The sequence below is a fragment of the Plodia interpunctella genome, chromosome 20 (genome assembly GCF_027563975.2).
Source record: "Plodia interpunctella isolate USDA-ARS_2022_Savannah chromosome 20, ilPloInte3.2, whole genome shotgun sequence".
NCBI classification, from domain to species: domain Eukaryota; kingdom Metazoa; phylum Arthropoda; class Insecta; order Lepidoptera; family Pyralidae; genus Plodia; species Plodia interpunctella.
The window spans coordinates 8,364,467-8,391,569 of NC_071313.1; the positions used below are offsets into that span (position 1 = coordinate 8,364,467).

The 27,103-nt window shown below is 43.4% G+C and overlaps 3 protein-coding genes across 5 annotated transcripts; 2 read left to right on the forward strand and 1 right to left on the reverse strand.

Annotated features, from left to right (window-relative positions):
- Positions 1-92: 92 nt before the first annotated feature.
- Positions 93-11,488, reverse strand: LOC128678731 (apoptosis-inducing factor 1, mitochondrial-like). Of its 3 annotated transcripts, none has more exons than XM_053760482.1 (12): positions 11,220-11,488; positions 10,512-10,549; positions 10,242-10,271; positions 9,774-9,935; positions 8,844-8,892; positions 8,403-8,548; positions 6,239-6,547; positions 4,573-4,774; positions 3,917-4,149; positions 1,605-1,710; positions 768-940; positions 93-443 (listed from the first exon to the last, which is right to left on the reverse strand). In XM_053760482.1, exons 1-12 carry the CDS (start codon positions 11,305-11,307, stop codon positions 120-122), a joined length of 1,860 nt encoding a protein of 619 aa, XP_053616457.1. In that variant the 5' UTR covers positions 11,308-11,488; the 3' UTR covers positions 93-119. The 3 variants fall into 3 exon arrangements, with proteins under 3 accessions (XP_053616457.1, XP_053616456.1, XP_053616458.1); XM_053760481.1 differs by having other exon boundaries at positions 8,403-8,551; XM_053760483.1 differs by lacking the exon at positions 10,242-10,271 and having other exon boundaries at positions 8,403-8,551.
- Positions 11,489-11,796: 308 nt separating this feature from the next.
- On the forward strand, positions 11,797-21,314 carry Tsc1. The gene is made up of 11 exons (XM_053760477.2): positions 11,797-12,065; positions 14,209-14,488; positions 14,890-15,408; positions 15,503-15,649; positions 15,974-16,138; positions 16,676-16,864; positions 17,042-17,332; positions 17,759-17,959; positions 18,207-18,422; positions 18,858-19,134; positions 19,463-21,314. Exons 2-11 carry the CDS (start codon positions 14,219-14,221, stop codon positions 19,729-19,731), a joined length of 2,544 nt encoding a protein of 847 aa, XP_053616452.1. The 5' UTR covers positions 11,797-12,065; positions 14,209-14,218; the 3' UTR covers positions 19,732-21,314.
- A 2,135-nt stretch (positions 21,315-23,449) lies between these two features.
- On the forward strand, positions 23,450-27,092 carry LOC128678716 (neuromedin-U receptor 2-like). Its single transcript, XM_053760463.2, has 4 exons — positions 23,450-24,963; positions 25,504-25,604; positions 26,459-26,566; positions 26,868-27,092. The coding sequence occupies exons 1-4, from the start codon at positions 24,225-24,227 to the stop codon at positions 26,925-26,927; spliced, it is 1,008 nt and encodes a 335-aa protein (XP_053616438.1). The 5' UTR covers positions 23,450-24,224; the 3' UTR covers positions 26,928-27,092.
- Positions 27,093-27,103: the final 11 nt, after the last annotated feature.

Below are 27,103 nucleotides of genomic sequence, written 5' to 3' on the forward strand. Positions count from 1 at the left end.
GCACTAAGAAAAATGTTTCAGTTTAAAGCGTTCGTGTTTATAAAGCTTTCGTTGTCCATGCACGTTCTCCACCTCCACACACAGAAACACAATTAGGTGCGAACGTTTTATTATCTACACTAGTCTTCCTCATGCAGGTCAAAGAGCTTGGCCACCTCGAAAAGGTCGTCGACCTCGCCGGCGGCCAGCACGCGGCGCGCCACGTGCATGCGGTTGAACAAGTTCCACATGAGCACGCCCACCACGCGGCGCCCGCGCACGTAGAACACCACGCCGCGCGCGTAGCGCCGGCTGCAGGCCTCGTCCCCTCCGCCCGCCTCCGCCTCCGCCGCCGCCCCCGCCTCCGCCTCCGCCCCCACCTCCGCGCGCGCGCCCGCGTCCTCGACCGCGTCCGCTGAGAACACGCCCACTGTCGGTAGCTCAGCGTCGATTATGCCGATAGCCTGAAAATACGCTGGTTTGGTTATCTGTTAGCCTTGTTTCCATGACTCTTCTGCTTGTCTCCTAAATACTAGTGCCCACTTGTAGAAAAAAGTACGTATGGAAATTTTAGTACATGTCGAAAGTCATTACCCCATATCTTGAAATTTGAAAATTAAAACATTAATGTAAAAGTGACTCCTCAATATAAACATCTAGTCTGAAGAGCCACCTAACGATGCTACACTACACAGCGGCGACTAGTAATCTCAGCCAATACAAAGTTTTAAAGTGGTTAAATAAAACAGCGTTGGATCGGCAGGCAGGATAGGTTAGGTAGTACGGACCTCGTATCCGAGATGCGGGCCGAGGTCGCTCCAGAACATGCTCTGGTGCTCGTAGGGGCGCGCGGCGGCGGCGGCCATGTTCTCGCCCGCCAGCCGCCCCGACACCACGGCGTGGTCGTGGTGCTCCACGCGCCGCCGCCCCAGCGCCGAGTCGTAGAAACACGCGGCGTCGCCTGCCGCATGTACACACGACATTACTCGTCCGGACCGTAACGAACTATCACCCGCCATGGACACTATGGACAGCCTGGGGGTGACTGTGGTCTAAACCGGTCTAGCTGTGTGCGCTGCGGTATAAGCACCCGTTAGCGCTTGTTTTTTTTAGACAAAACATTGTATTATGTTATTTTAATGCTAGCAACACGCCTATTATACGATTAAGTATAAGTAAGTGATAACGTAATTGAAGTAAGTAATTTAAGATTGAAAATAGATTTATATGCTCTCCAGACAAACCTTCGTGGTTTTTGGACTGTAATCTGTTCAGCGGTTTAGCGTGAAAGCGGAAGGGACAGACAGACTTTCACATTTATAACATTCATTCGCAAAATATTAGTATGGATTAATCACAAAACTTATTTCTAATGACTCAAAATATCTATATTTAAATTGCTGTGTATAAGATTGTATACCTATTTTTGTAGTACAATACACGCACACAGCTTGCACAGGTGCACAGTTGCGGAAAAGAAGGTTAAGTACAAACATATGTTCCAAATTTTACTTTTGTTGCAAGAAACAACGCAAAAGCTACAATCTACAAAAAATGTTGGAAGAAACTAGTATAAACAACGTTGTCGGTCGGTAGTTATTACAGTAAGAGGTAAGTGAACATACCGGCCACGTAGACGTCGGAGCGCGCCTGCAGCTCCGCGTTGACCAGCAGCCCGCCCAGTGTCGGGTGTGTCTCCAGCCCCGACGCCCGCGCCAGGGACTCGTCCACCTGCGGGCCACACGCACACTAATATTACACTAACATAACGTAAAACGAAATGTCCTTATAAAAAGAAGTCCCACTGTTGCGTCTGTCTGTATGAACGCGTTAAACTCTTAACTACCTCATAAACTATTACCGGACGATTTTTGTATGGTTTTCATCAATAGATAATGTCATGTATATACTTAATTATGGTTTTATCCGAGCGAAGCCGGGACGAGCCGCTAGTATACACACATAGCTTAGGTAGCTGATACTCTCAATGAGGGTCGACGAGCAAGTGAATGGGGGTAAAATCACACTCCTATCTTTCAAGATTTAATGTTTTTTACGCTAAACAGCGGAGAATCTGTATGTGGATGCAAATAGGCTTGTGTCTGCAATAAATATTTTTTTATTAGCAGACAATAGGTTTAATTAGCCGAGGGTCATATATCGATTTACACTGCTTTTCAGTTGGATTGCGAGGAAATAACAATAATAACTTGTTTTTTGCAATGGCTGAATATGTTTATAGTGTGGATTGAAAAATAGTAGATAGGAGAAATCCTAATCCTATTTTAATAGATATCCTGTTGTCAATATATATTTATTTATTTCTTGGCATTCTAAAACAATGATTGATAAACAATTTCAAATTACAAGACACAATTACCTAAAAAACTAGAACTTCCCGACGTAATTTTAACTCTGAAATATTCGTTGCACTGGTCATTCCTATCACAACAACACTGCACGAGTATGTAACACTATTTTACAACATCTTTAATCCACGCCAATATTGTAATGTACGAAAGGAATTAAAAAAAAATTTTAAAGAATTTAATTTTAAAAAAGCACCGAGAAATGTACATACTAGGTAGGTACCTTTTTTTTCACTGAACGCCACTGAACGGAAAATTGGCGGTACTCTCATTTTTTTTTGTTTATTCCCTCGTTTCATTGAGGAGGCAAATGGTACTAGCACATACAGCCAAGTCTTTTGTATAATAAAAGTGGCTATAGTCCAAGAAGAATAAAGAAGGCGTAAGCCACTGCGGTGCACTCAGCTTGACATCTGTCAATTCTTTTTTTAAATGGTTCATATGCATCTTTATTTATTTGCCAACTAGTGTACATTGATGGCCTTAAAATAATTACAAAATACAGTTACCTACTTATAGCTTAGCCTTCTCCAACAGGTATTGCAAATTTGTGGTCATGCAGTTTGGTTGCAATGTTTTCAGACAATATATACCGACTATCCCATTCCAACTAATATTATAAATGCGAAGTTTGTTTGTTACCTCTTCACGCATCATCTACTAGACCGATTGTTATGAAATTTGGTATACGCGTAGAAAATAACCTGGAATAACACAGGGTACTTTTAACCCAAAATTCTCACGGGAGCGGAACGGCGGCAGCTAGTATATTATGTGCTAGTACATTACGCTAAGTTCGTTTAATATATTTTGTACTTTTGCACCATATTATTACCAATAAAACTTAATATAGCCTAATTTCGATAAAAAAAGAAAGAGAAAAAAAGTTGGTGAGTGAGATAGGGCGCCGTGGCCTTGACATTAGCTCCGGTTGGTACCTGGTTCCAAGGATATCCGTGGCTATTTAAAAAGGAAAATGCGGCTAGTGTGATGGGAACCTTGGGCCGAGTACTCCAGCATGGTATTTTTAATTAAATTGTTACTATTGAATTTAAGTTTAAATTGTTTTAGCTGAATTAACAAATCCAATTTCGATATGTTTAAAAACAAATATACAAATTCAATTATCATCATATCGAGTGTGTTATTGCTAACACTGATCAGAAAATACTGTATCAGATTTTATTCAAGTCGCTTAAAGGTATCTGACATGAATTTAATGACCGCCATTTACAAACTCACTAAAAATAAAATGTCGTTTTTTTATAGTTTATTGTAATGTTCAATGAATTTTTATTTTCATGGAGCGGTCTGCACAGTGACATTGATGACAAGTTAGTTAAACATTTGCTTGTGTGTGAATCAAAGGGGAACATCGCCAATTGGCAAAATATACTCGTACTTAGTAATTCAAGCAATTGTCGGAGGCTCCGCCCGCAATACGCAGGCTACACTATGTCACTCTCCAACTTCAGCTTCAACTATCTTCATGATAAAAATGACTTCAATACAATGCTGCGTTTAGATGTAAGAGGACATACAAAGAAACTTGGCAGTTGATCACTCACCTCTCCGCCGACGCACTCGACGACGAGGTCGGCCAGCAGCTCAGCGCCGCCCTGCAGCCGCAGCCGCACGCCGGCGTCCTCGACCGCGGCCGCCAGCACGGCGCCGCTGCTGAGCCGCACGCCCGCGCCTCGCAGCCGCCGCGCCGCCTCGCACGCGAGGTACGCCGGCAACACGCCCGCTAGCGGCGTCGCCTCGCGGTACACTTGCGTCACTGTCTTGCCGGTGCCTTGTACTGGAACGACAACTTACACATCGTACATATGCGATAATGGTCTGAAGATTATCGCCAAAATAGCAAAGGATTTCTCGGCCCAAAACGTGCGATGAACTAGCTCCGTCTAATGACGGCTCGTATCTGATGCAAAGTATTTCCTTGGCCATATAAAGAGGCAATGTTATGGGAACCTTTGGGTCAGACATGAGACGGGATTAATGATATTTGTAAAAAGAGTAATGGAATCAGACGAATGGGATTTCAATCAAGTATTTCCCGCTACACTGCGGGCCCCTGATGCGACAGCAATATTCCTTCATACTTAAGAATTATTTTAACTTGAAGGTCTATTCAATATTATTTATTGCTTTTATAGGAGGAAGGGGTTTAACTTTTATTTTGTTGATTATCGTACAGTTATTTATCGTATAATAGCCTCACATCTATCCGCGAGCGCGGCGCTGAGCTCCGTGGCGAGGAAGCCCCCGCCGACGATCGCGATCCTGGAGACGGCGGGGTCGTCGAGCGCGGCTGCCAGCTTCTGGGCATCGCGGATGTCGCGCAGCGCCAGCGCGCGGCCCGCCGCCGCCGCCGGCCGCAGCGCCGCCACGCGCCGCGCCCGCACGCCCGTCGCCACCAGCACCTGCCGCCCCCGAATTGGTTTATAACTTTGCACTCGTCCACAACACCCCACTGCTGGCCGAACGCTTCCCCTCACCTCCAAGACGGATGATCGGTTTCCTCCTCCTCCTTTTTTATACTTACTTCCTGCTTCATCAACATTTTGACGCAGGAGCAGTAAGTATAATATAAAAAGTGCCGCCTCGATGTCTTAAAAAATGTGAAGAAGGAGATCTGGTGTCTGACAACTGACAATATTGTAGACCATGCGAACGTTTAACAGCTGAAAAACTACTGGAACTCAGGTGAAAGAGTTAATTAATTCATTATAACTTAATTGCATGAAGTTATTGTATGAAATTATTTTTTTTTATTTATAAGACTTTATTGTTCCAAGTAAAAACATACTTATAAACAAATGGCGAACTTAATGCTATAAGCATTCTCTCCCAGCTAACCATTAGGAGAAACAGAGAAAAGTTGTGCGGCGCAAAAATATCAAACACAAATAAGTACTACCACATACTAAAATACAATAATAACTACATATATAAAATATAAATAGCAAAGCATATATACATAAGACTACATATATATCAATATATGAATACATACAAACCAAAATAATAAAAATTATGTCCAAGAAATACAGATAAAAGCTAAACAAAAAAGAGAAAATCAGGAGGAAAAGGAGTCCAAAAGATGAGCATGAACTCTTTTCTTGAAAGAAAATTTGTTGTTTAAGATGGTAATGTCAGCGGGCAAAGCATTCCAGAGTCGTGAAGATTGGAGGGCGAAGGAATTGGCCATGAAACAGGTCCGGAAAAGGGGGATATAAAGGAGGGGCGAGTTGGAAGAACGTAGTTGCCGTTCATGGGAGTCAGAAAGATATTTGAACCAGCATTTAAGATAATTAGGAGCTTGAGGGTTCAAAAGAACTGAGAATAGAGAGCAGAGCAGCCGTAGCTGTTTACGTTGTCGGATAGGAAGCCATTTAAGCTCCGATCGATACGCAGAAATATGATCATATTTCCGAAGACAAAAAATAAAACGAATACAATTATTCATGAGACGATCTAATTTGTTGAGAAAGTCCTGATTGAGATCCGGATAACACACATCAGCATAATCAAGTATCGGTAAAACTAAAGTTTGAATTAACATTATTTTGGTTTTTAAAGGGAGGAAGTTTCTTAGGCGGTTGAGTTGTTGAAGAGTGACAGTGATAGAGCGACTTAACTCAGCTATATGAGTGGACCAACTAAGTGTTGGGTCACTAAGATTTTTAACAGAATTAGAGAAAGGGATGATATTATTATTGTACGTAATCGGAGCTACGGTATTCAAGTCTATCCTACTTACTTGTCTAAAACTACTAGATTATGCCTGAACTTAAAGTACCTTTAACATCATTATACAACCTATGCGAACACATGATACGCAATCAATGATTAGAGTTTGAGAGAGAAGTATCTTATATACGTACCTTATCGTAGGTGATGGTGACCGGCGGCTCCCCCGGAGCACACAGCGTGGCCTCGTGCTTGGCGACGTCCAGCTTGCTGACGCGCCAGCCGCGCGCCACGCTGGCGCCTCCTGCGTCGGCCGCGGCCAGCTGCTCCACGGGCCGGTAGAAGGCGGGCGGCTCGTACAGCACGGAGCGCCGGCGGCCGTTCCACTGCCGGAAGCTGAGCGTCGGCAGCTCGGCGTCCGCCAGCGCCGGCTCCCGCCACAGCTCCTTGCTGAGCGGCGGCCGCATGTATGGGAACGCCGGCTCCTCGCCCACCATCAACACCTGCACCGATTCTCACTTTGTCACACAAGGAATTATCACCACTACCACGGTTTAATAACTGACTAAACAGTCATTAAACCTTTTTAACCGACTTCCAAATAAGGAAGAGGTTACATCTACGGTTGTGTATATTTTTTATGTATGTTCAACAATACTCTCTAGCGGGATACTCGCTGGAACTATATTGGATAAGTGTTATTTCTATTCGGATGATGATGATTTCTGGATTCAAAAGACCTTTCTCAATTCTAGAGAATCCCAAAATGTTCACGGACGCGTCTACCCACCCACCATGTAGTTGAATGAAATAGTTATTTTGATACTTACACTAAAAAGTGACGAAATAGTAAGGCATGTGCCACTCACTTCAAATTCAAAAACTCAAATTTAAATCATTTATTCAGAAATTAGACCTTCACAGGCACTTTTTCAGGTCAATTTTTATATTAAATATTTATTTCTCACAAGCTTCTTGAAAGGAAGTCTGTGTGTGGTGTCAAGTTACATCCTCACATAAAGTGCCTAATCAATACATACCCCGTTACTGTACTTGGCAGATACTTCCATTCAACAAGCGTTACTTTGTTATTTCATAATTTTGAGTGTTATAGACGTCGGTTCAATTTTTTGGAAAAAATTTAAAAAAATCTATTTAACCCATCAAAAGTAACCCGCAAAATAAAAATTCATTCATTTAAGTTACTTGACTGTCTTTGGGTCACGGATTCATATATCCTTACATGTTATACAACAAAGTCCTCTACTGCGACTGTCTGTTTGTGATAAACTCAAAAACTACTACACGAATCTTCATGCGGTTTTCACCAATAGATAGAGTGATTCCTGAGGAAGGTTTAGGGATATCATTTAATATGTTTTTACTGGAGCGAAGCCGGGACGGGCCGCTAGTGTGTACTACATTTCAACTCAATCGGTTCACTAGTTTAGATCAATCTGCATGTGTTTGTGTATATGGTTACGACACACTAAGAATTGTTATTTACGTGCGTCTGTTAGTTGGACTTTAACACCTCAATTTTTTGAAAAACTAGTGAACCGATTGAGTTGAAATTTAGTATACAAAGGTATATGTGAATTGGTGGCCCAATGACGGTCAACTAACATTAATGACTTCACAGATTGTGACGCTCGCTACGATATAACAATGACATACTAAATCATTAAGCAACTCAAACAGAAAAGGTAAGAAGAAACAGTAGACCCTGCGAGCTCTGGCGGTCCACAGCCGAGGAAGACTTCGGGCCGCCGCTCAGGTGTCATGATCGTATTATTAATGTTTAGATTTTTAAAATTCTATCTATTGAAGTCCCACTGTTGGACAAATGCCTCCCCCTACTTCTTCCACACGTTCTTGTCCTCGGTGTTCTCTAGTTATTTATTGTGGACGAATTGTGAAAGTATAGCAATACACAGGGTTACTGGTATGTAACGCATAATCTTCCAAAGGCGCATTTGGTACATAGAGACTAACATATTTTGTTCTACGACTTTTATCTAAACGTAATACTTACAAAAATTTTCAATTTTTTAGTTTTAATGTCGTTTCTATAAAACATGAACTCTATATTCGATTCCGCTACTGTACTGTCTCGTGATGCTTGGCTATTACATAGAGTTAGTATAGAGATGTGTAGAATCGCAGATTAGATTGTATTTTTCTTTATAAGAAAAAAAAAAAACTACGAATCACGAAAAGTCGTAGAATAAAAGTTTCTTGTTTTGATGTATCCAAGTACTCTTTAGGAGGTTTTGCGTTTGATACCAGTAACCCTGTATTATTAAGTACGTGCTAAGTTACAGGAAAAAACAATGTAAAATAGTTGATGATCCTGACCTGCGAGTCTGGCCGCAGACTGCGGATGGCGCGCATGGCGGCGAAGGCGGCCGTGCCCGCGCCCACCAGCAGGAACTGCGCGTGCGCCGGCAGCGCGTGCGCGGACTGCGGCGAGCGCCACGCGCGCTTGGGAGGCTGCTCCGTGTCTGCTGGTGGACGGTGAGGAGGTTAACGTCAGACGGTTGTAAAATCAAAGCAAAACCTTCAACATTTTAAAGTTATTTTGTCTTCGTGGCGTTGTAGCCAAAATCGCCAAAATCGTCATAGCGAAAATATGCAGAGATGAGAGAAAGCCGATACTAAACAGCCATAACTTCTTACACTGAGTGTTCTAACACTGAGGAGGTATGATTCGACTCCCTTGAAGGAACCTGACATAACTATATACACTTTACAAGTAGATACATATTTAGTGCATATTCCAAATGGTATTGAACTCACCTTCAATAACTTTGGTTTTCTCATCTCCATACTTGTGATAGTAATACACCTGCAAGAAATAGTTAACCTTGTTTTGTATTTAAATTTTATTAAAATTTAATCATCAGTGAAAGTATTTATTTGTATAAAACCCACAAATAATAAAAAAAAATCATTATAATATTATTTCCCGTGTACATGTCGTAAAATGTGTGATAAACCTTAAGAGAACTAGCTGATGCCTGCGACTTCGTTTGCGTGGCCGAACAATTTTTGGTAAGGAATCAAAACTATTAGAGCAATTTAATTATACAGACAAATGTAACGATACCTATACATACAGAAGATGCTAATCAGACTGAAAAAGTATACTTTCTACAGTTTTGCTATTATACGATATATAATGCTCATCAGACTGAACAACCTTTATTATAGCGTCATTTCTATTTTCCTATAGTTTAGCCGTACCATCATAGGTTTACATCAGGTGTTCCAGATCTTCGATTTTTATACCTCTACAGAAAATGCTCATCAGACTGAACAATTTTTGTTAAGTCGTCATTTCTATATTCCCTATAGTTTAGCTGCACCATCATAGGTCTACATCAGGTGTTCCAGATCTTCAATTTCTATATCTCAACAGAAAATGCTCATCAGGCAGAATAACTTTTGTTAAGGTGTCATTTCAATATTTCCTATAGTTTAGCTGCACCATCATTGTTCTCCATCAGATGTTCCGGTTTTCAAAATCATTTATATGCTATATATTGCCCAGGCTTAATAGCTATATAACAAAAAAGTTTCCGTCCAGTAGTTCCAAAGATTAGCGTGTATAAACAGACAGACAAACAGACAGATTTTTTTTTCAAATTCTTACCTTGTTTATTTTTATGTAAATTTATTCAATGTACAGGATTTTTTTTCTACTGTTTTATTATATGTATTGATTACCCCTCCGATTGAAGCTGTGAGTGCGAGTGCCGCTGCCCCTAAGGGCCATGCGCGGCGGTGAGGGGGTGGGGGCGGAGGCTCGCGCGGGGGCTCCGGAGGCCGCGCGGGGGGCGCGGGCGCTTGCCCCGCGGGGGTACTGCTGGCCGATGACTTCAGAACTGTCTGTAAATGTTGCCAGTTTATGTATTGTATTTGAAGAAGGAAATCATCAGTGTTGGGGTGATAAATAATAATTAACAAGCATGACTTGCCGTACAACAGATGGTAATAAACATGATAAAATATAATAAATACTATGGTCAGCTTCTGATTTATTGATTAAATAATTTACAATCCTATTCATGTTGAGCTGACAAATTCTTAGGCACACAAATCACTTGGCTAAAGTGGAATCACTGTCAAATACTAGAACATATTTAAGAAACGTTGAAATCTAGATTTACATTGCTATCTGAAATTTCAAATTACCGTTTTGTATCTCCTTATCTTCCTGGCAGGCTTGTAAAAGAAAAGAAAATATAATAACATGAGTGATTTTTAGAATAATGACCCTCAAAATCATCTGTACCTATATTATAATGGTATACCACTCAGACCAGAAAATAAAATGCATTGTGTAACCTAACCTAATCTAATTTCTTTTCGATCTAAAATGGAATATTTTTACAAATTACAAAGTTCTAATAGGATATAAAAGCATATACATCTTTTACATCACAAGTGAAATATATGCAGTACCTGTGATGTTTGTGCAGCTGTGGAGTAGGAACTTGTGCCTGGAAATAAATTAGAGAATAATTTAAAATTTTCCTTTATCAAAAGTATCCTACGGCTGACTGGTCTAAACTACTTCTATGGTAAAACATCAAGAAATGGTCTGTCTTATTGATGTGAACTTAACTGGTAAACATTGGCACACTGTTGGGAATACAGGTTGTGTGGTAGGAAATAATACCAAATAGACTGTTCATTAGTTAGTTCAACAAATGACATATTTTGTTACAATATCTTATACTAGTAGCCCGTCCCGGCTTCACTTGGATAAAAACATAATAAATTATACACCGAAACCTTCCTCAGGAACCACACTACAAAAAGGAGTTTTTGAGTTTATTGCGAACAGAAAGACAAACAAAGGCGGCAGAGGACTTCGTTTGAGTGATGTTGACTTTCATGAACACTTCCTCATGCAACACCACATCCGATTATAGTGGGGTATGACATACACAATCAGCAATTTTATATAACATATCATTCCGCTATAAAAGTTATTTCATCATAATCATTCTAAATGTTGTCAATTGGTGCAGATGACTACTTACTTAATGAGCGAGTTATATTAACATAACTTACAATGTATAAGCTGGCGAACTTGGTATCCTGAACACAGGTGTAGAGTAGTGCGACGTAAAGACGTCGCGAGAAGATAATAGGGCTGGTACTCACGGAATAACTTGAAAACATCCCTCCTGGTCGTGGCGAACAACTCCAGCGCCTGGCTTTCTATATAAATGGACGACACTGCTCTTAGCATATTTTATGATATATCTTTTAAAAAGGAAGGCCTAAAATACTTTGAGGTATATAAGTAAATTAAAATCTTTCATTTCCATACATTTTGTACAATAATAAATCTTATAAATTCAAAATTCAGGTTACTTTCGTCTCTTCGTTAAATTGACAGGAATACAGTACCGAACGAAATGACGTTTGTGTCAAAGAAATAAAAAGTATGAATGTTGCCATTACGAACGAAATATATTTGTCACTATTTTTATTATTTTTGAACTTGTTTTCATGGATAGTTAGTAAGTACCTACTATTAGTTTAAAATAAATAAACTATACCCTAAAGAAGTGACAAAACAAAAAAAAATCTATAAAAAGGGAAGTTTTATATTCCCGAATCGAACCGGCTGACGACGATGTGGGGCCAATCGATTGTTTTATTCCCAATTGGCCCGATTGATCCCACGTCCGGCTGGGATTACATGATCGAATAATTGAACGATATGTTTCTACCGTAGGTACAACATGAATGAATGAAAATCATAAAATCTGAAATGTCGCCTGGAATATATCAGCTGTTTGTGAAATTTTCTTTTTTGTCTAATTAATTTCATTGTAGAAGATGATTTAATAGAATTTTCCACATAAATAAAACATTCTCCTAACTATTTTGTGTTCAAAATATCTGTGCTTTAAATTGTAATCGTCACTCGGCGTGCCGAAACCAAGTCAAAATACCTCCGGCTTCAGCAACACAGGGATCCTCTCTCCGCACAGATAATTGGTTCGTATTCACGTTTCGTACTATGCATTCCTATGAACCATATTTTATTTGCGGGTAGAAGTAAGACGCAAGGTCGAACGACGGTCGCGTCTCACGCCGTGCGCCGCCCGACACCCGCCGGTGTAGTACAAAATGCCACTATACTGTCCAAATTTTTCTTAGTAAGTTTTGATATTCGAAATAACATTGCTACAGTTTATCTAATTTTGATTACAGCCTTATAGCTGATTGCTAAAGGAAAAAAAAAAATCGCGCCGATTGTTTTTTTTATAAATAAGGGCTTTTGTGCTTTCATACATAAGCAGCTGAACAGATTTTCAATGACAAGAAAAAAAACCGAGTACGTGCACGTATATCAGCTGAGTTCTGTCTAAAAACTTGGTAGGCATTATACTCAATACTTAGGAACAAAAAGTATTTTACGAAGATACTGCCTTGCTATCCTTATCTATCTAGGAGTTAAATATAAATAAATACATATATTAGGACAAATCACATAGATTGAGCTAGCCCCAAAGTAAGTTCGAGACTTGTGTTATGGGATACTAACTCAACGATACTATATTTTATAACCAATACATATAAGTATAGATAAAAATTCAAGACCCGGGCCAATGAGAAAAATATCACTTTCCATCATGACCCAACCGGGGATCAAACCCAGGACCTCTCGGTTCACTGGCAAGAACTTTACCACTGCACTACCAACGTCGTCAAACACAAAACAGGTTGACATTTTTCTTTTTCCCAATTTGGCATTATTATTATAATACTTCACCATATTTCCTACTTTGGCTTCACTTGGTAAAACCATTAGAAATTATTTTTTCCCTTTCTCAGAAATCACATTCCATTATTTATTTTGTATAATAATTTGTTTACAACAAATTTAAACAAATTAAAAATTACAAACTATTTAAAGAAATGGTAAGAATGATAAGGAAAGAAGGGGTGGTGGTGTAATGGTTAGGACGCCTGTCTGTGGATCGAAAGGTCCCAGATTTGAATCGTACTCATGCCACATGAGTTTGTATACAAATCTGACTCGTATATAGTAGTTTTCATCGACCACCACTTGCTTTCGGTGAAGGAAAACATCGTGAGGAAACCTGCACACTGGTTGATTATTATTAACTTGTGTGTGAAATGTAGAAGGCAATGGCAAACCACTCCATTAATAATGCCAAGAAAGTTGTTGTGTGGGTGTTTCATTCCACGTAATGACCACGACCCTCAGCCATGAGGAATACAACTAAGAAGGAAGAAGAATGATAAACATATATATTTACAAAAATGACAGCTCCTGCAGTTCATTATCATTTTCATATCTTGAGGTAGCAGAAAGCTTACAGCTTTGCCATTTTGAATGGGGATGCTTATTCTGGGGTAGGTTCATGTCTCTAGCTGATATTTATATATAGACATGAACCTACCACTTCACGATGTATGATACGATACGATGTATGTAATGATGGTACATAGTATTTTTGTATTGATTTGGTAGGTAATAAATATTCAAACATTTAGTTTTTAAAAATTTTCATTTGCACTTTTTACAAAGCCTAACAAAGTTCCCTAACATTACACCCAATTTTAATAATTCATGTTAATTTTATTTCAAGATAGATCTGTTTATATTAGAAAATAACCATATATAATGTAAATATATTCTAAAATAAATGGGCTTGTTACTAAATCTCAGCCACATCCAATTGTTAGTGTAAAAGTCGATTTTTGTCTGGCTTTTGATAAGAAGTCAATGGTAAAAATTAGTAACTAAGAAACACTCCCTCTCATTCTCTAGTATTCCATTAGGCAAGAGGCTATAAGACTTGAAAGTCAACTTAAATTAAGCTCTAATGAAGATGCTACACTGACTAGTTATTTGTTTAATAACCACTTTGGGATTTTTCTGTTGCAACGTGTGACTGATAGATGTAGACTCCGGAACATTAATATTTATTTAAGAGCTTATATACGAACAAAGTAAACAATTAAGAAAACCATCAGCTATGGAAGTTATGGAATGGTTCTATATCCTAGGGCACTTCTGGAACACTCGATAAAGACAAAGATTATTTGCAAAAAACATTGGTTTGCATTTGAAAGGCTATATTTTCACATGAGAAATATTGTGTGTCAGGCGGCGGGAGATGGTGGCGGGCGATGCGGGCGAAATGTTCGCGCTGCTGGAGGGCGGCGTGGCGCATGCGCGAGCCGCGTTCGAGGCGTTCGTGCAGCTGTACGGCGCCGTGCGAGAGCCCTGGCTCACCAAGGCCCTGGTCCTGTACCACGCGCGGACGGGCTCTGCGCGAGTCGTAGACTTGCTAGCACGAGCGCCCGACCAGCACGTCAAGTATTTGTTGGACGCGCTGTATGATATGTTCAAAGCTGAGCGCAATCCGCGCCAAAATATCAGCCAGGTCAAACATATTCATCGTACTTATTTTCTTGTGTTTCACCAATAAAATAAATATCATAATATTTAGCCCTTCTGGGAGTAACCAATATGGGTGTCATCGCTGAGGTACTAATACTTGGTTGATATTGGTAAATGGTACCAGAGAGCCCTAGTAGAATAATCTATATTTATTTGTGAACTAGCCGTTGGCCGCGGATTCGCCCGCGTTTATTTCCGGGATGAAAGGTACCCTATGTCCTTCTCCATGCTTCAATCAAACTATATGTATGCAAAATTTCTAGAAGATTGGTTAAGTAGATAGAGCATGAAGAGGTAAAAAACAAACTTAGTTTATTGTTTGGTATATACATTTAATAATGAATTTATCTCAGGCATCTTTGTAAAGTAGAAGTTTTCTATCAGGCCCTGGCTCTGCTGGCGCCGCTGGTGGCGCGTCGTCCGCCGTGGATGCACCGGCTCACCAACCACGCTGTGCTGAAGGAGGTGCTGCGCGTGGCGCGCGCGGAGCGCGAGCCGCTGCCGCTGTTGCACGCGCTGCTGACGCTGGCCGCGCTGCTGCCGTCCGCGCCCAACCTGGCGGCGCCGCTGTGCCCCGAGATCACCGAGGCGCTGCTGCGGCCGGGCGCCCTCGAGCCGCCGCCGCCCGGCGCCACGCGCGCGCACCTGCAGCTGGCGCAGCTGGCGCTGTTCCACGCCATGTACGCGACGCACCCCTGCACGCTGGTGGAGACGCTGCGCCACGAGCTGAGCGGGGTGCTGGCGCGCGCAGCGTGGGAGCGCGACGTGGCGCCGCTGCTGTCGTCGGTGCGGCTGCACCCGGGGCTCGTCACGGGCTCGCGGCTGCGGGAGGCGGAGCACGGCCGCTGGGCCCGGGTGGAGCCCCATGACGTCCTGGCTGAAGCCAGGAGACTTTCGGTGCATGTGAGTGTATACTATCATTTTTACTTTCGTTCTATTCTTCTAAGTGTTTTCAGCGTTGTTGAGTATCGCTTCATGTGATTTATTTCCCGTACAGACATGTTCCCCGGGCGTGGAGGAGGGCCCGGCGCCGGCAACCCCCACGCCGGAGCCGACGCTGAGCACGAGCGGCACCCCCGCGCCCTCGCAAGGATCCACCGAGTACCAATCGCGAGCGGCCAACTCGCTCAGACCAGGAGGAGAGGTATGTATAGCGTACAATTTACATATAGATACACTAGGCTGGTGAATTTCGGGCAATAAAGGACTTTATAGTCATCGAGTGGACGTTGTAACAGCCTTTTTTAAATACTAATTGGCAAGCATTTATTTATTTTGGGTGTATTTGCAATCGTTGAAGCTCACGAATCCGCATTGCCCATTCTCCTTATCCTTCCAGAAGAAAGACCAGTGCCCCAGTAGTAGTGATAATTAGGTTTATACATCAACAGTTGTCAGTTTTGCGCATTATTAAAATGAAGCGTTACAAAACTGGGTGTTGCGGTCATAGAATGTTTTTGGTTGGCAGGGCTGGTTCATGTTGGCCGAGCGCTGCGGCGCGGAGTCGGCGCCGGCGACGCCGCTGCCGGCCGAGCCCGAGCCGGAGCCCGAGGCGGCGGTGGAGGCTACGCCCGAGAACACGCCCGCACGTGACGCCCGCGCCGCCTTCAGATTTCCCACAGACTCCACCACGGTCAGTAATATAAGCCTTTCATTTCCACTCTCATTCTATACTAATCAAACATTAGTTCTCTGCTCCCATATAGGAATTTTAGAATTAAAAGTTTTTTTTTTTAATATTATAGTATATTGTACGTTGAAATAAGAAAATAACACATTCTAACGAGGGTAAACACATTTGTATTGTACAACCTTCTGGACGACGAAACCCTGGATAATGCTCGTTACAACACTTGCATACGATTTCATATAGCATTAAGATACAATGTGGGCCAACGTGAGTTGAATTCACCACTTTTAGTGGCGAAATCAAGAGTGCGTTAGTGTTGGTTATTTTTTTATTTCTTTTAAGAAAAACCACCAGTAATAATTTAATATTTATAAAGTAAATCAAAATTTTGGCATTCGATCTAGTGCATCGATATAATTTATTCCCTTTTCAATTTATTTTTGTATAATTTTTATTCCGTTCGTATTTTTGTCTCAATCACGTACTTTGAGAGCTAAGAAATTAAGTATAATTTAATTAGATAAATGTGTGCGCGTGCAGGTGCGCGCGATCGGGCGGCGGGAGTCGCCGCCGGGCGCGGAGGCGCTGTCGGCGCGGCTGGCGCGCGTGGCCCGCGACCGCCGCGCTGCCGACTCCCCTGTGGCCTTCGGCCGCGCCCCGCCGCCCTCCGCGCCGCGCCCGGAGCCCCAGCACCAGCGCCCGCACCTCGACACCACCGAGGACCAAGAGGTATACCCCCCTGATAAACTTCATTCAATTTATATTTCAAATGCGCATGCCGCGATCTCTCAGAGATGGCATTCGATGTACAGCTCATAAATGGAATAGTATAGTATCTTGCAGCCATTTTACCATATGTGTTTTTGGTTCGATGTAGCGGTGCAAGGAGAGCGTTCCATGTCACAGGTGTTCGAGCTGACGGAGCGCGCGGCGGTGGCGGAGCACCCGTGGGCGGAGAGTGCGCCGCCGCCGCGCGTGCGCGACCCGCGGCGCGCGCGCGCGCAGCCGGCGCCCCGCGCCCCCAGCGCCCCCGGCGCCCCACGGACGCCCCCGCGCCGCGCCGCCTCCTGCGTCGCCCGCCTGCCGCCGCTCCGCACCACCTCCGTCGCCGTGCAGACCGTCGACACCTGGCCGCAGCCCTACGAGTTCATCATCGCGGACTTCTACAGGAACCTGCACGGGGATTATAGGACACACGTGCGTTTTTTTATCTATGCATGTTATATATAATTATATCGTAGTAGATAGTAGTGTTCAGAAAGCAGTATTTTACATGTCATGTCCGCTTGGAATGAACTTTCGAAGGCAGTATGTCGATATCTCGAATAACTTAGCTGGACTCTTTACGATTTTTCCCTTCCCCTGATCTTCGATGTACTCGATAGAAGAGGCCCGATACACTGAATAACTTTCGTCAGGCGAAATTTCCATTGTTCCCACTGCGCGGCTGAGCTCTTAGTCACCAGTCAAAGTCAATAAGAGCCATCGCTCTAAATGCCTCAGTAAATCGCATGCGTAATTTCTTTTTAATTTGTGTTCCGGAAAATAGTTTTCGACCATTTCTGTCGTTGTATTTCCTAGTCGTTGCATATCGATGTAATTTTGTTCGTTCGATCGCTCCAGATAAACGGTGAGGAATCGTTGTCGTCGTTCCCGTGCGAGCGACTGGACCTGTACCTGTCGCAGCTGTACGCGGGGCTGCGAGCGTCGGGCGCGGAGCTGGGGGAGCAGCTGTCGCTGGCGCACGCGGCGCTCATGTACGAGCGCTGGCGCCGCGACTCGCACGCGGAGAGGAACCGCCGGCTGCTCGGCCGAGTGCGGCAGGTGCGTGCTCACCCGATAGCTCCTTACGAACCGGTGCTAATGCCCAAACAATTGTTTATCTATTGTTTCTCGATTTTCGACAATCGACGGAATAATGACGTTTTTATTTACTACCAACTATTACCATGTGTGACGACACGCGGGCAGGAAACCGGAGAATGTCGGACGGAAAAAATGCCGTATTTCTTTATGTTATGTCTGGGCACATTTTGATTTGTCGAGCGATCACAAGTGAGTTTCGCTGCAGGTGCGCGCCCTGGAGCTGCAGAACGCCGCGCTGAAGGAGCGCGCGCGCGCGGCCGTGCGCGAGCGCGACAGCGCGCTGGCGCGACGTGCAGTGTCGCCGTCCGTCCCTCCCCCGCCCGCCTCGTCCCCCGGCGCGCGCGAGCGCGAGCTGGAGCAGCAGCTGGCGGACGAGCGCGCCGCGCGCATGCGCGCCGAGGCCGCGCTGCACGAGAGCGAGGTCGCACACTCAGTTTCATCGTCTTTGGTCAAATTTTGCTAGTTTAATTTAATTTACTTCCGCTTATTGTACAGAGTTGAAATTCAATGTCGCTAAGTGAATGCGTTATGTAGTTTATTTCCAAAAAGTAACCTTTTATGTACAAAACTAGCGACTCGTTCCGGCATCGTTCGGGTAAAACCATAATAAAAAGTAGCCTATGTCATTTATCTCGCGTATGTCTAAGTTTTTGAGTTTATTCATTATAATAAAAAAATTCTGGAACATTTTACATAACTAATATTCTTTCTCGCATACTAATTCACAAATTTACAAACACTTACTCTTAATAATATTATTATGGATAATTGAATAACACAGTAATAATCAAAAGAAATGAAAAAGAGAAACCGAGAAACAGAAACGGTAACGGTCAGAGTGTGTCTGTGTGCGCAGACGGCGCGCGCACGCGACGCGGCGGAGCTGCAGCGCGCGCGGGCGCTGGAGCAGGACGCGGCGCGACAGCTGGGGGCGCTGCTGAGGGGCGCGCGGGGCGCTGAGCAGCGGGCGGACGCGGCGCGGCGGCTGCGGCGCGAGCTGCTGCTGCTGGCCGAGCGCGAGCGGCGGCTGGCGGCGGCTCTGAGCGCCGCGCGCCGGCCCGCCGCCGACCCCGCCGCCGCGCAGCAGCTGCGCGCCGCGCTCGTCCGCGCCGAGGCCGAGCTCGAAGCTGTCGGTGTGTATTGCTCGTCTTGCTGTCGGACATCGCTCGATTTCGAGCCGTATTTGAGAATTAGACCTTTACGGATCGGTCATGTTCTGAATCTGAATTTGATAATATTTTTTCCGAAGTTAGAATTTACGAGTGTTTCTGAACGATTACTGTCGAGAAAAGAAAATCACGCTCTGCCATACCGGGTACCGTGGAGCGGCTCCGCGTTCAATATCGTGTGACGCAGCGAGACAATCGCATTACGGGGTAATCGTTGGTACGCTGCGTCGCGTTTCAAAATATCAATAGCGAAGTGTATAGTAGCAGTCGGTATAACTAGGATACGGTGCAGGTCTGCGCGCGGAGCAGGCGTCGGCGCGCGCGGCGGAGCTGGAGGCGGCGGCGGGCGCGCGCGACGCGGCGCTGGCGGAGCTGCGGCGCGCCGCGCGGCTGGCGGCCGACCAGCACGACGCGCAGCTGCGCGCGCTGCACGACAAGTACGCGGGCGCGCGCGCGCTGCTGCGCGGCGCGGAGCTGCACCGGCTGCAGCAGCGCGCGGACGCCGAGCGGCGGCGCGCGGGGCCCGTGTGCGCGCCCGCCGAGGCCGAGCCCGAGAGCTAACCTACTTCGTGCGGCGGCGACCCTTTGTGACCGGCGCACGCTTTGGGTTCCGCTCCCCTCGACCTGTGCCGCTGGGATTCTGATTTACGCCGATAGAATTATTTCATTTTCTCTGTGCTAAGTTTTTAAATAAAATGACCCTTTTGGTGTAAATCAAATTCTCGACGATGTAGCTTAACTCTCGACCTTTTCCGCCGTTTAGAGTTTTAAAACAAATAATTCATGAAAATGTGTTTTTTTTTCGTAAAACGACATTTTACAAGTGATGTTGGTTTAGCGGTTGTCTGTAGACGCGAGTCCCCCGCGGTCGGCGCAAAGGCTGTATTTGACTGATGCTGGCTGCTGTACATTATGCTTTAAGCTTCGAGTAGGAAAAAATATTTTTTCATTTATTATTAAGAGTAAACCGCTACGATTTTAATGACTGATCATATTTTATATTATAGAATAACGCCGGGTTTAACATTTGCTGGTAAACTTCGTTACAAATAGAACGGCTGTACACATTGCAAAAATAGCTTTAAACTTGCTGAATTCATATTTTTCAATTTCAGAACTATATAGGTACATAAAGTATTATCATACGCTAGAAGTAATTGTTATAAAGCATGAGACAGCACGAGCACGTCGTGCGCGGCTCATAAAAGTTGCTCTAGTTTGTATTAGGAAGTTCACTAATATTTTTGCAATGTTTTAAGTTCAGAAAAAAATAGCCAGCAAATGATGAGCCCGGCCGAGCTTGTTTCACTTGCGAGCTTCTCGTCGCCTATGTGTTATTGCGAATACGATATTTGTAAATGTATATATTACCGACTATGTAAGGGTAAGCACTATTCATAAATAAATAATGTAGCTAAGTGTTTATTATAATCTAGTATTATATCGTTTGTATAAATGGTTAAATGATTGAAAATTAGTTTTGGTTGTTTAGGCCTGCTATCGTGTCTGTCCGAAAAGTGAGTTTATTAAAAACACATTTGCTTATTTAAGTTCAAACGACGGGTATCACCACAATTACCACATGATTTCTACTTAGACGAGATATGCCTGTGTGCCAACCACAGAAATAAAATATCGTGCCATGATGTCGCTTCACTTATTTTAAATCTACGCTTGATATTGCACGCAGCATGGCGAGGTGTTTTATTTCTCTGGGCCTCACAATATATTGTTCTATGATAGCTCTAATGCGAGGACACCTCCGAAACTGTTTTCGTGTTATCTGACCAATGCGGGCTGTGTTTCCACTGCGGACGACGAACAGGACTCGTGTGCGTGGGCAGGGTAGTGTTGGTCGCTGTCCTCCTCGCGTCGCAGCTCTCGACTACCTCATACATCTGTGGTGGAAAATCAGCATTTAGTTAAATAAACGACTTGACTACACATGGTACGTGTTATGGAATGTAACTGCGCGTAATTTGCATTCGTCAATCACTGGTGGCGAGTGGGGAGAGGTAACACAGGGTCTTGCCCAGCGCTGGGACTGGACAGCCGCCGTGATCACGTGATTGACACAGTTTCTTAGTTGAATTTAATCTGTACTGTACATAATATATGTAATAAATAACTTTGTTACACTGTGACTCTTACGTTTTATTTCATATTTACTCTTGGTTATTATCAATCACTCAGTAATTTAGGGTAGATGACAAGGTCAGAAAATGGAATAAAATATGTATGCTGTAGATAAAATAGATATTTTGATCATTGTGATAGTTCATAGCCTGATAAATGCTGCTGGATCATTTTATGAAGATTTAAAGTTGGCAATTTTTTTTTAAATTTAAAAAATATATCAAAATAAACTCAACCATCATAATGGAGTTATGGTCTGAATAATGAAATTTTATTGTTATTTGTAGGTATCTCCTTTTGGGATTCGCGGCACATAGTCCGGTCCTTTGAGAGGCTTGCGTGGGGATATGGATCCAACACGTAGAGGCCCTTTGGAGAATTTTGATGTTGTGTAGGTCTCCCGCCAAGACCCGCTCCCGGATATACCAATGAAATGATATGCCCATGAGCAGGTCTCGGCGGGAGTGTGAACTATTGCAGAATTATAGATAGATGTATTGGTCTTGGTCTATAGAATGAAATTTGGATGGATTGAAGACGGGCTATTGTAAAAAATGGGCCCCTCAAATCAGTCAATCGCCGTGATTGGCGACAAAGGGGCAACATTTACGTGGACGACTAAGGGTGTAGAGAGGTGAGTCTGCGGGGCGCGAAATCATGGTGATCCAGTCAGACGCCCCCGGCGTTATGACATTTTACACTTCCACCCTTCGAGCATATAGCTCTCGCGGCTCCATTCTGGCCGGCTGGTCAAGCCAGAGGTAGCTGTTCTGTTACCTCTCGGTTTCCACTCCGACCTTGGGAAAGGAAGATCGGAGGTGAGGAACAGGGGCCTCCCCTGGGAGCACTTATTATTATTATAGTAATAAACTAAAATTTTGAAATAGCTATTCAGCACCATAAACGCAATAACTGTCGAACAAACGAAAGCTTTTTCATACTCTTGTTCGTGCGTCACGTTTTTGTATGGAGCGTTGGGAGGAATGAAAATGTGTGATTTTGTTTTTGTCATATTACGTTCAAAGTATTTACTAAATCCATATATTTAAAAGTATTGTTATTATCACATAATTTTTTAATTGGTGTTTGGAACATGGATTTAATAAGTACGTTATACGGAGTACCTACTAATTCCTTGGTTTGGAATAATACAAGAACCTTGGAATATAGTCATCAAAATAATAATTGCCATGTCTATTGTTTGCCATGCCATGCCATGCCTATTATTTGGCTAATTTGATTGCCATCTCTTTAGTAATGTTACCTCGGTACGTACGATGAAAGCGAAGCATAAAAATTGAATTGCTGTTTTACACAATCACAAACAAGCCATCAAGTGCATGCCATCTTTAGTACCTATTGACTGCATGCGAGCTCATGTACTCTGTGGCGAGTGGCGACTGCTGTTTGCCGCAGCGTGCCGCTCCTCCGCCACCGCAGTCATTATCAATATATCAATTATATCCCGTTATTCCACAACGAACCGACCATGAAAAACTTCCACCCACTTTCCACATCGCTTCGTAACAACGTCAATTCTCCTCTATTGTATATTATTTTTACGGACATGGACAAAACTAAACGACACTGCTAAATCGATCAAAAAGTAGTTCGTCTGTATGCATAGTGCGGTCGCAGTAGATCACCGCACACGTGACCACATTCCCGATCATGCGGTGGCTGCCCACCTGCTCCACCGTCAGCATGTACTCCACCCACTGGCTCTCAATGTGCTGCTCCATCTGGTCACTCGAATTCATCTTCAAGTTAAAAAAATATATTTATTTTCAAAGTCTAGGGAAAATGTTAAAAAGTTTAAGGAAAGGTTTCGTCCGAAAGGTGGTATAGGTTAATTTTAACCGACTTCCAGAAAAGGAGATTATTGAATATTCCGCCGTCTTGCGATGTAAATGAAGCAGTGTATGCGGCCTACATGGCAAAGAACGACAATAATATTAAGAAAATAGAGAGTGTATGATGAGAATACTGTAGAGCGGCACGCCTCACACTTTACTGTTGCACTTCAAACTTGTATACTATGTGTGTTCACTTTGCTAATTAAGTATATTTAATCTCAAAACATGGCAAAGTTAAATTCGATTACTGAATGCTTTTTAAGAAATTAACTTAGATAGTTATAAAGTTTATTAAATTGGATGTGCAATCAATTAATGTACAACGATACCATTTTCGCGCTTTCACAGTTAACGGGCCGGTTAGTAGGGCTGTTTTATTTAGGAGACTGTAAATTAAAGTCGTGTTGTTTCGACTATTCATCCGTAACGTTGTGTCTACACGGCGTGTGTGTATTGCGTTACGTCGCTCCTTGTGACGCTACACTCCACTACAAGATTGGGCATATTATGTAGTACTCGTCGAGCTCGTTAATCTTCAGAGTATATTTACCAATTAAACATTAGCAAAGTGGACATTAGCAAGTGGGTAGGTTACGTTTTTATTTATAAGAAATAATAAGTTACTGAGTAGGTAGATACCTAATTTATGTTGACAAGCCTCCGTTATCGTAGCAAGTTTATAAATCTATACTATTATTAAACAACATTTGATTGAGGAAACACAAGTCGGAGTTAAGTGGCATGTAAGGTATTTGGTTTAGCTTGCTTTATTCAAGTTTCTTTTTTTTTTTCAAATATTGAATGCAAATTATAAAAAAATAACAAATTGATGTATTCAGTTATAAAAAAACTTTACATCACCAATTATCTGGCACACTCGTAGCACGCGGAGAAAGTAAACAAACTGAACATTCAGCAGCCGCCCGCCTCCCGCTGTGTCCTCATGCGCGCCCGTAATTACTCTAACTAGTCCTATTCACCGGGAAAACGTCGCCTTGTAATTACGGCCAACACGCGCATCACACCCGACACTAGGAGGACGCCATCGCACTTAGTATCACGATGAACGCTAGCCAACTGCTCGAGCACTTCGACGAGACTCATTGGTTACATTATATCCAGACTGTGGAGCAGAGCGACACATTCCACGTCGTGTACGCTGTATCGATGACCGTGATCTTCTGCGCGGGCATGGTCGGCAATATGCTGACGTGTTGGGTGATCTACCGCGACCGCAGCATGCACACCGTCACCAACTACTACCTGTTCAACCTCGCAGTGTCTGACCTAGTCGTCTTGTTGGCCATGTTAGTAGAGTTGACGTTCTATTTCGGCGTTTTCCCTTATCCTGACCCCTGGGGAGATGTGATGTGTAAAGTGCACGGATTCGTGGTAGTCGCGCTGTGGAATAATGGGATCTTGATAATGACTGCGGTGGCGGTGGAGCGGTACGCTGCGATCGTGCACCCGCTGGCGGTGCAGGGGCGGTGCGTGAAGCGACGCGTGGCGCGTGTGATGGCGGCGGTGTGGAGCGTTGCGGTGCTGGAGACGCTCCCCGACGTGTTCACCATGAAGCTGCTGCGCACGCGGCGCGCGCTGGTGTGCTCTGTCACGCTGTCGCAGTACTCGCGCGTCGTCAACGCCGTGGCGGCCGTCGTCACCTTCCTGCTGCCGCTCGCCGTCATGATGTACGTCTACATCGCCATCGCTGTCACCGTCCACGCCCGCCAGAAGGACTCTTACGGGAATAACACGTTCAATAATAATAGAAATAATAGCAAGAAAGTTAATAAGCTTATTTGTGAGTATTATATCCTTTTTTGTTGAATCAGCTTTAAAACATAGCCAACAGCTTCTCTAGTCAAACCCTGTTTCAATGAATGGCTCTACTTGTCGAGTCCCAACCGCAGCACTCGCCTGGACGCTAACGCGGGCCTGCCGCTCCTATAAGACCACTATGATTTGGCTTTTGTAGCATTATAGGGTTTCTAAATAGCCCTAGACTTTCTGATGATTTTGCCTTAATGAAAAAAATTTTTGGTACACACATAAACACATATATTGTTATAAAAATAAATAGTAAATGTCATAAATTGCCCTTTTCTTTGGCGGCTATCCGAGTAGGATATGACCACTATATATCCTCCTGTGGATGTCGTTTGAGGCTAATAAGGTATAAAAAGCTTTAGTAGCGAAAAGGCAACAACAATATTTCCAAAGAGGATTGACGTCAGGCATCTGGCCGGTCGTAAAACCACATTGACTGTGAGACGTGATAGCCCAGATCGTAACCGGGAACACGGTCAGATGGGAGAGAGAGTACAGAAAGTTACATTTTCAGTTGTGCTGACACTGTCGTTCCTCGTGTGCTGGCTGCCGTACTTCTCGCTGCGACTGCTGGTGGCCTTCGGCGGCCCGCCGCTGCTGCTCGTCTGGGCCCAGGTAACACATCTAAGCGCAGGACTGTATAGAAAGTAAATAAAATCATAAATAGTAGGTGACGTTTGTTCTATGAATTTTCTGTTCCACCATCAATTACAATACAATGGAAATAATATTTTTTTTTCTTCCTGTTTACTTGATTTGATTATTGTCGTTTGTTTGATTTGATTCTGTTTAGTTGATTTGATTTTTCCTGCCCTTACACTGGTATGTCTATTGAATTGCATTCGGGGCTATGACGACGTGAAGCCCGGCGGTAATTAAAATAAAAATTTTGATGGTTCGCTATTTCAAAGTTTATGTATCCCTTAGTCGCCTCGTTCGTCATTCACGGGAGGATATGAAGTGGATCCCATGCCACATGCGTACGTCTGTTTTTAAATTTTTTATTCAACTTATGATTATATACATCACTTATTGTCATTAAACATTTGTTTGAAACAAATCTATTGCCGACTTCCAAAGCGCTCGTGAAGAAGTAACAGCGCAACAAACTTCACCGGAGCCTTTTGTTCAAAGGTATACCTACTAGCTATTTACCCGCGGCTTCACCCGATTAAATTCCCTCGGTTTTTTTTTTCTTCGTATTAAAATGGCATTGGATAGTTGAATTAAAATATCGTTTAAAATCCATATAGTATTTTTATTGCAAAGTTTTGTTATTAGCATTTAGTGTTACCTAAAAATACACACAACGCCAGCTAGTGTTTCTATATTTGGCGTTACATTGGTTGTTTTACAAGTAACACCACAGCAATGGATCGAGATCAATATCTGTGCTGTATAATATGTTCGAACATTAGCTGCTGTATACAGATGAGTGGAAGTGAAAAGTATTGTTTGTTTGGCCACAGTACTGGGAGCTGTACTACGAGGTGGTCACTGTGAGCGCGTGGTTCAGCTCCGTGCTCAACCCGCTCATCTTCAGCCTCATGTCCACCAAATTCCAGAGGGCGCTCAAGGTACACACCTAATTCGTGTTTTCTTATCGCAGTGGCAAACACAGACCATTTAAAGGCTAAATGGTCTGTGTCGGTGGCAAAAAAATATATTTAGCTCCCGGAAGACACGTTTTGAAACCTGGATATGGTTTTGTGGACACTGTGTTTCTACAGTGTAGTCAAGGGACCACGTCTACTTCTGTATGTTGGATTTCTTTTTAAATAATGATACCTCCTTACAATATTCTGCGGTATGCGGTATACCTATTGAACCATATAATCGTTGTGCCGCCTTTTATGTTATTTTTCAATTTATTTTCAGACTCTGTGGTACGCTACGCTACTAAGGCGGAATAAAGACCATGTTCCTGTATTAGTTTAGTTCGTGGACGGACAAGAACAGACAAGTGTGAATCTATACCGGTATAGGTATAATAATTATGTTACCCTCAGCGCGGGCACTCGCGTCAACGATCACTCTTCTGGTGCCTCGCTGCTACAAGTTAATGATAGTGTGTTAACTACGAGCGTTGTCCCTGTTACTTCCTGAGCCACTCA

Excerpts from the sequence above, each read along its gene's own strand:
- LOC128678731 (XM_053760481.1), bottom strand. The coding sequence starts at position 11,307 with ATGCTAAGAGCAGTGTCGTCCATTTATATAGAAAGCCAGGCGCTGGAG. Across the intron at positions 8,893-9,773 it reads TCACAGCTTCAATCGGAGGG|GTGTATTACTATCACAAGTA; the intron begins GTAATCAATACA and ends TATTTCTTGCAG. Across the intron at positions 1,711-3,916 it reads TCGAGTGCGTCGGCGGAGAG|GTGGACGAGTCCCTGGCGCG; the intron begins GTGAGTGATCAA and ends TGTGGCCCGCAG.
- Tsc1 (XM_053760477.2), top strand. The coding sequence starts at position 14,219 with ATGGTGGCGGGCGATGCGGGCGAAATGTTCGCGCTGCTGGAGGGCGGC. Across the intron at positions 15,409-15,502 it reads CCAGGAGACTTTCGGTGCAT|ACATGTTCCCCGGGCGTGGA; the intron begins GTGAGTGTATAC and ends TTTCCCGTACAG. Across the intron at positions 19,135-19,462 it reads GGCCGAGCTCGAAGCTGTCG|GTCTGCGCGCGGAGCAGGCG; the intron begins GTGTGTATTGCT and ends GATACGGTGCAG.
- LOC128678716 (XM_053760463.2), top strand. The coding sequence starts at position 24,225 with ATGAACGCTAGCCAACTGCTCGAGCACTTCGACGAGACTCATTGGTTA. Across the intron at positions 25,605-26,458 it reads TGCTGCTCGTCTGGGCCCAG|TACTGGGAGCTGTACTACGA; the intron begins GTAACACATCTA and ends GTTTGGCCACAG. Across the intron at positions 26,567-26,867 it reads AATTCCAGAGGGCGCTCAAG|ACTCTGTGGTACGCTACGCT; the intron begins GTACACACCTAA and ends ATTTATTTTCAG.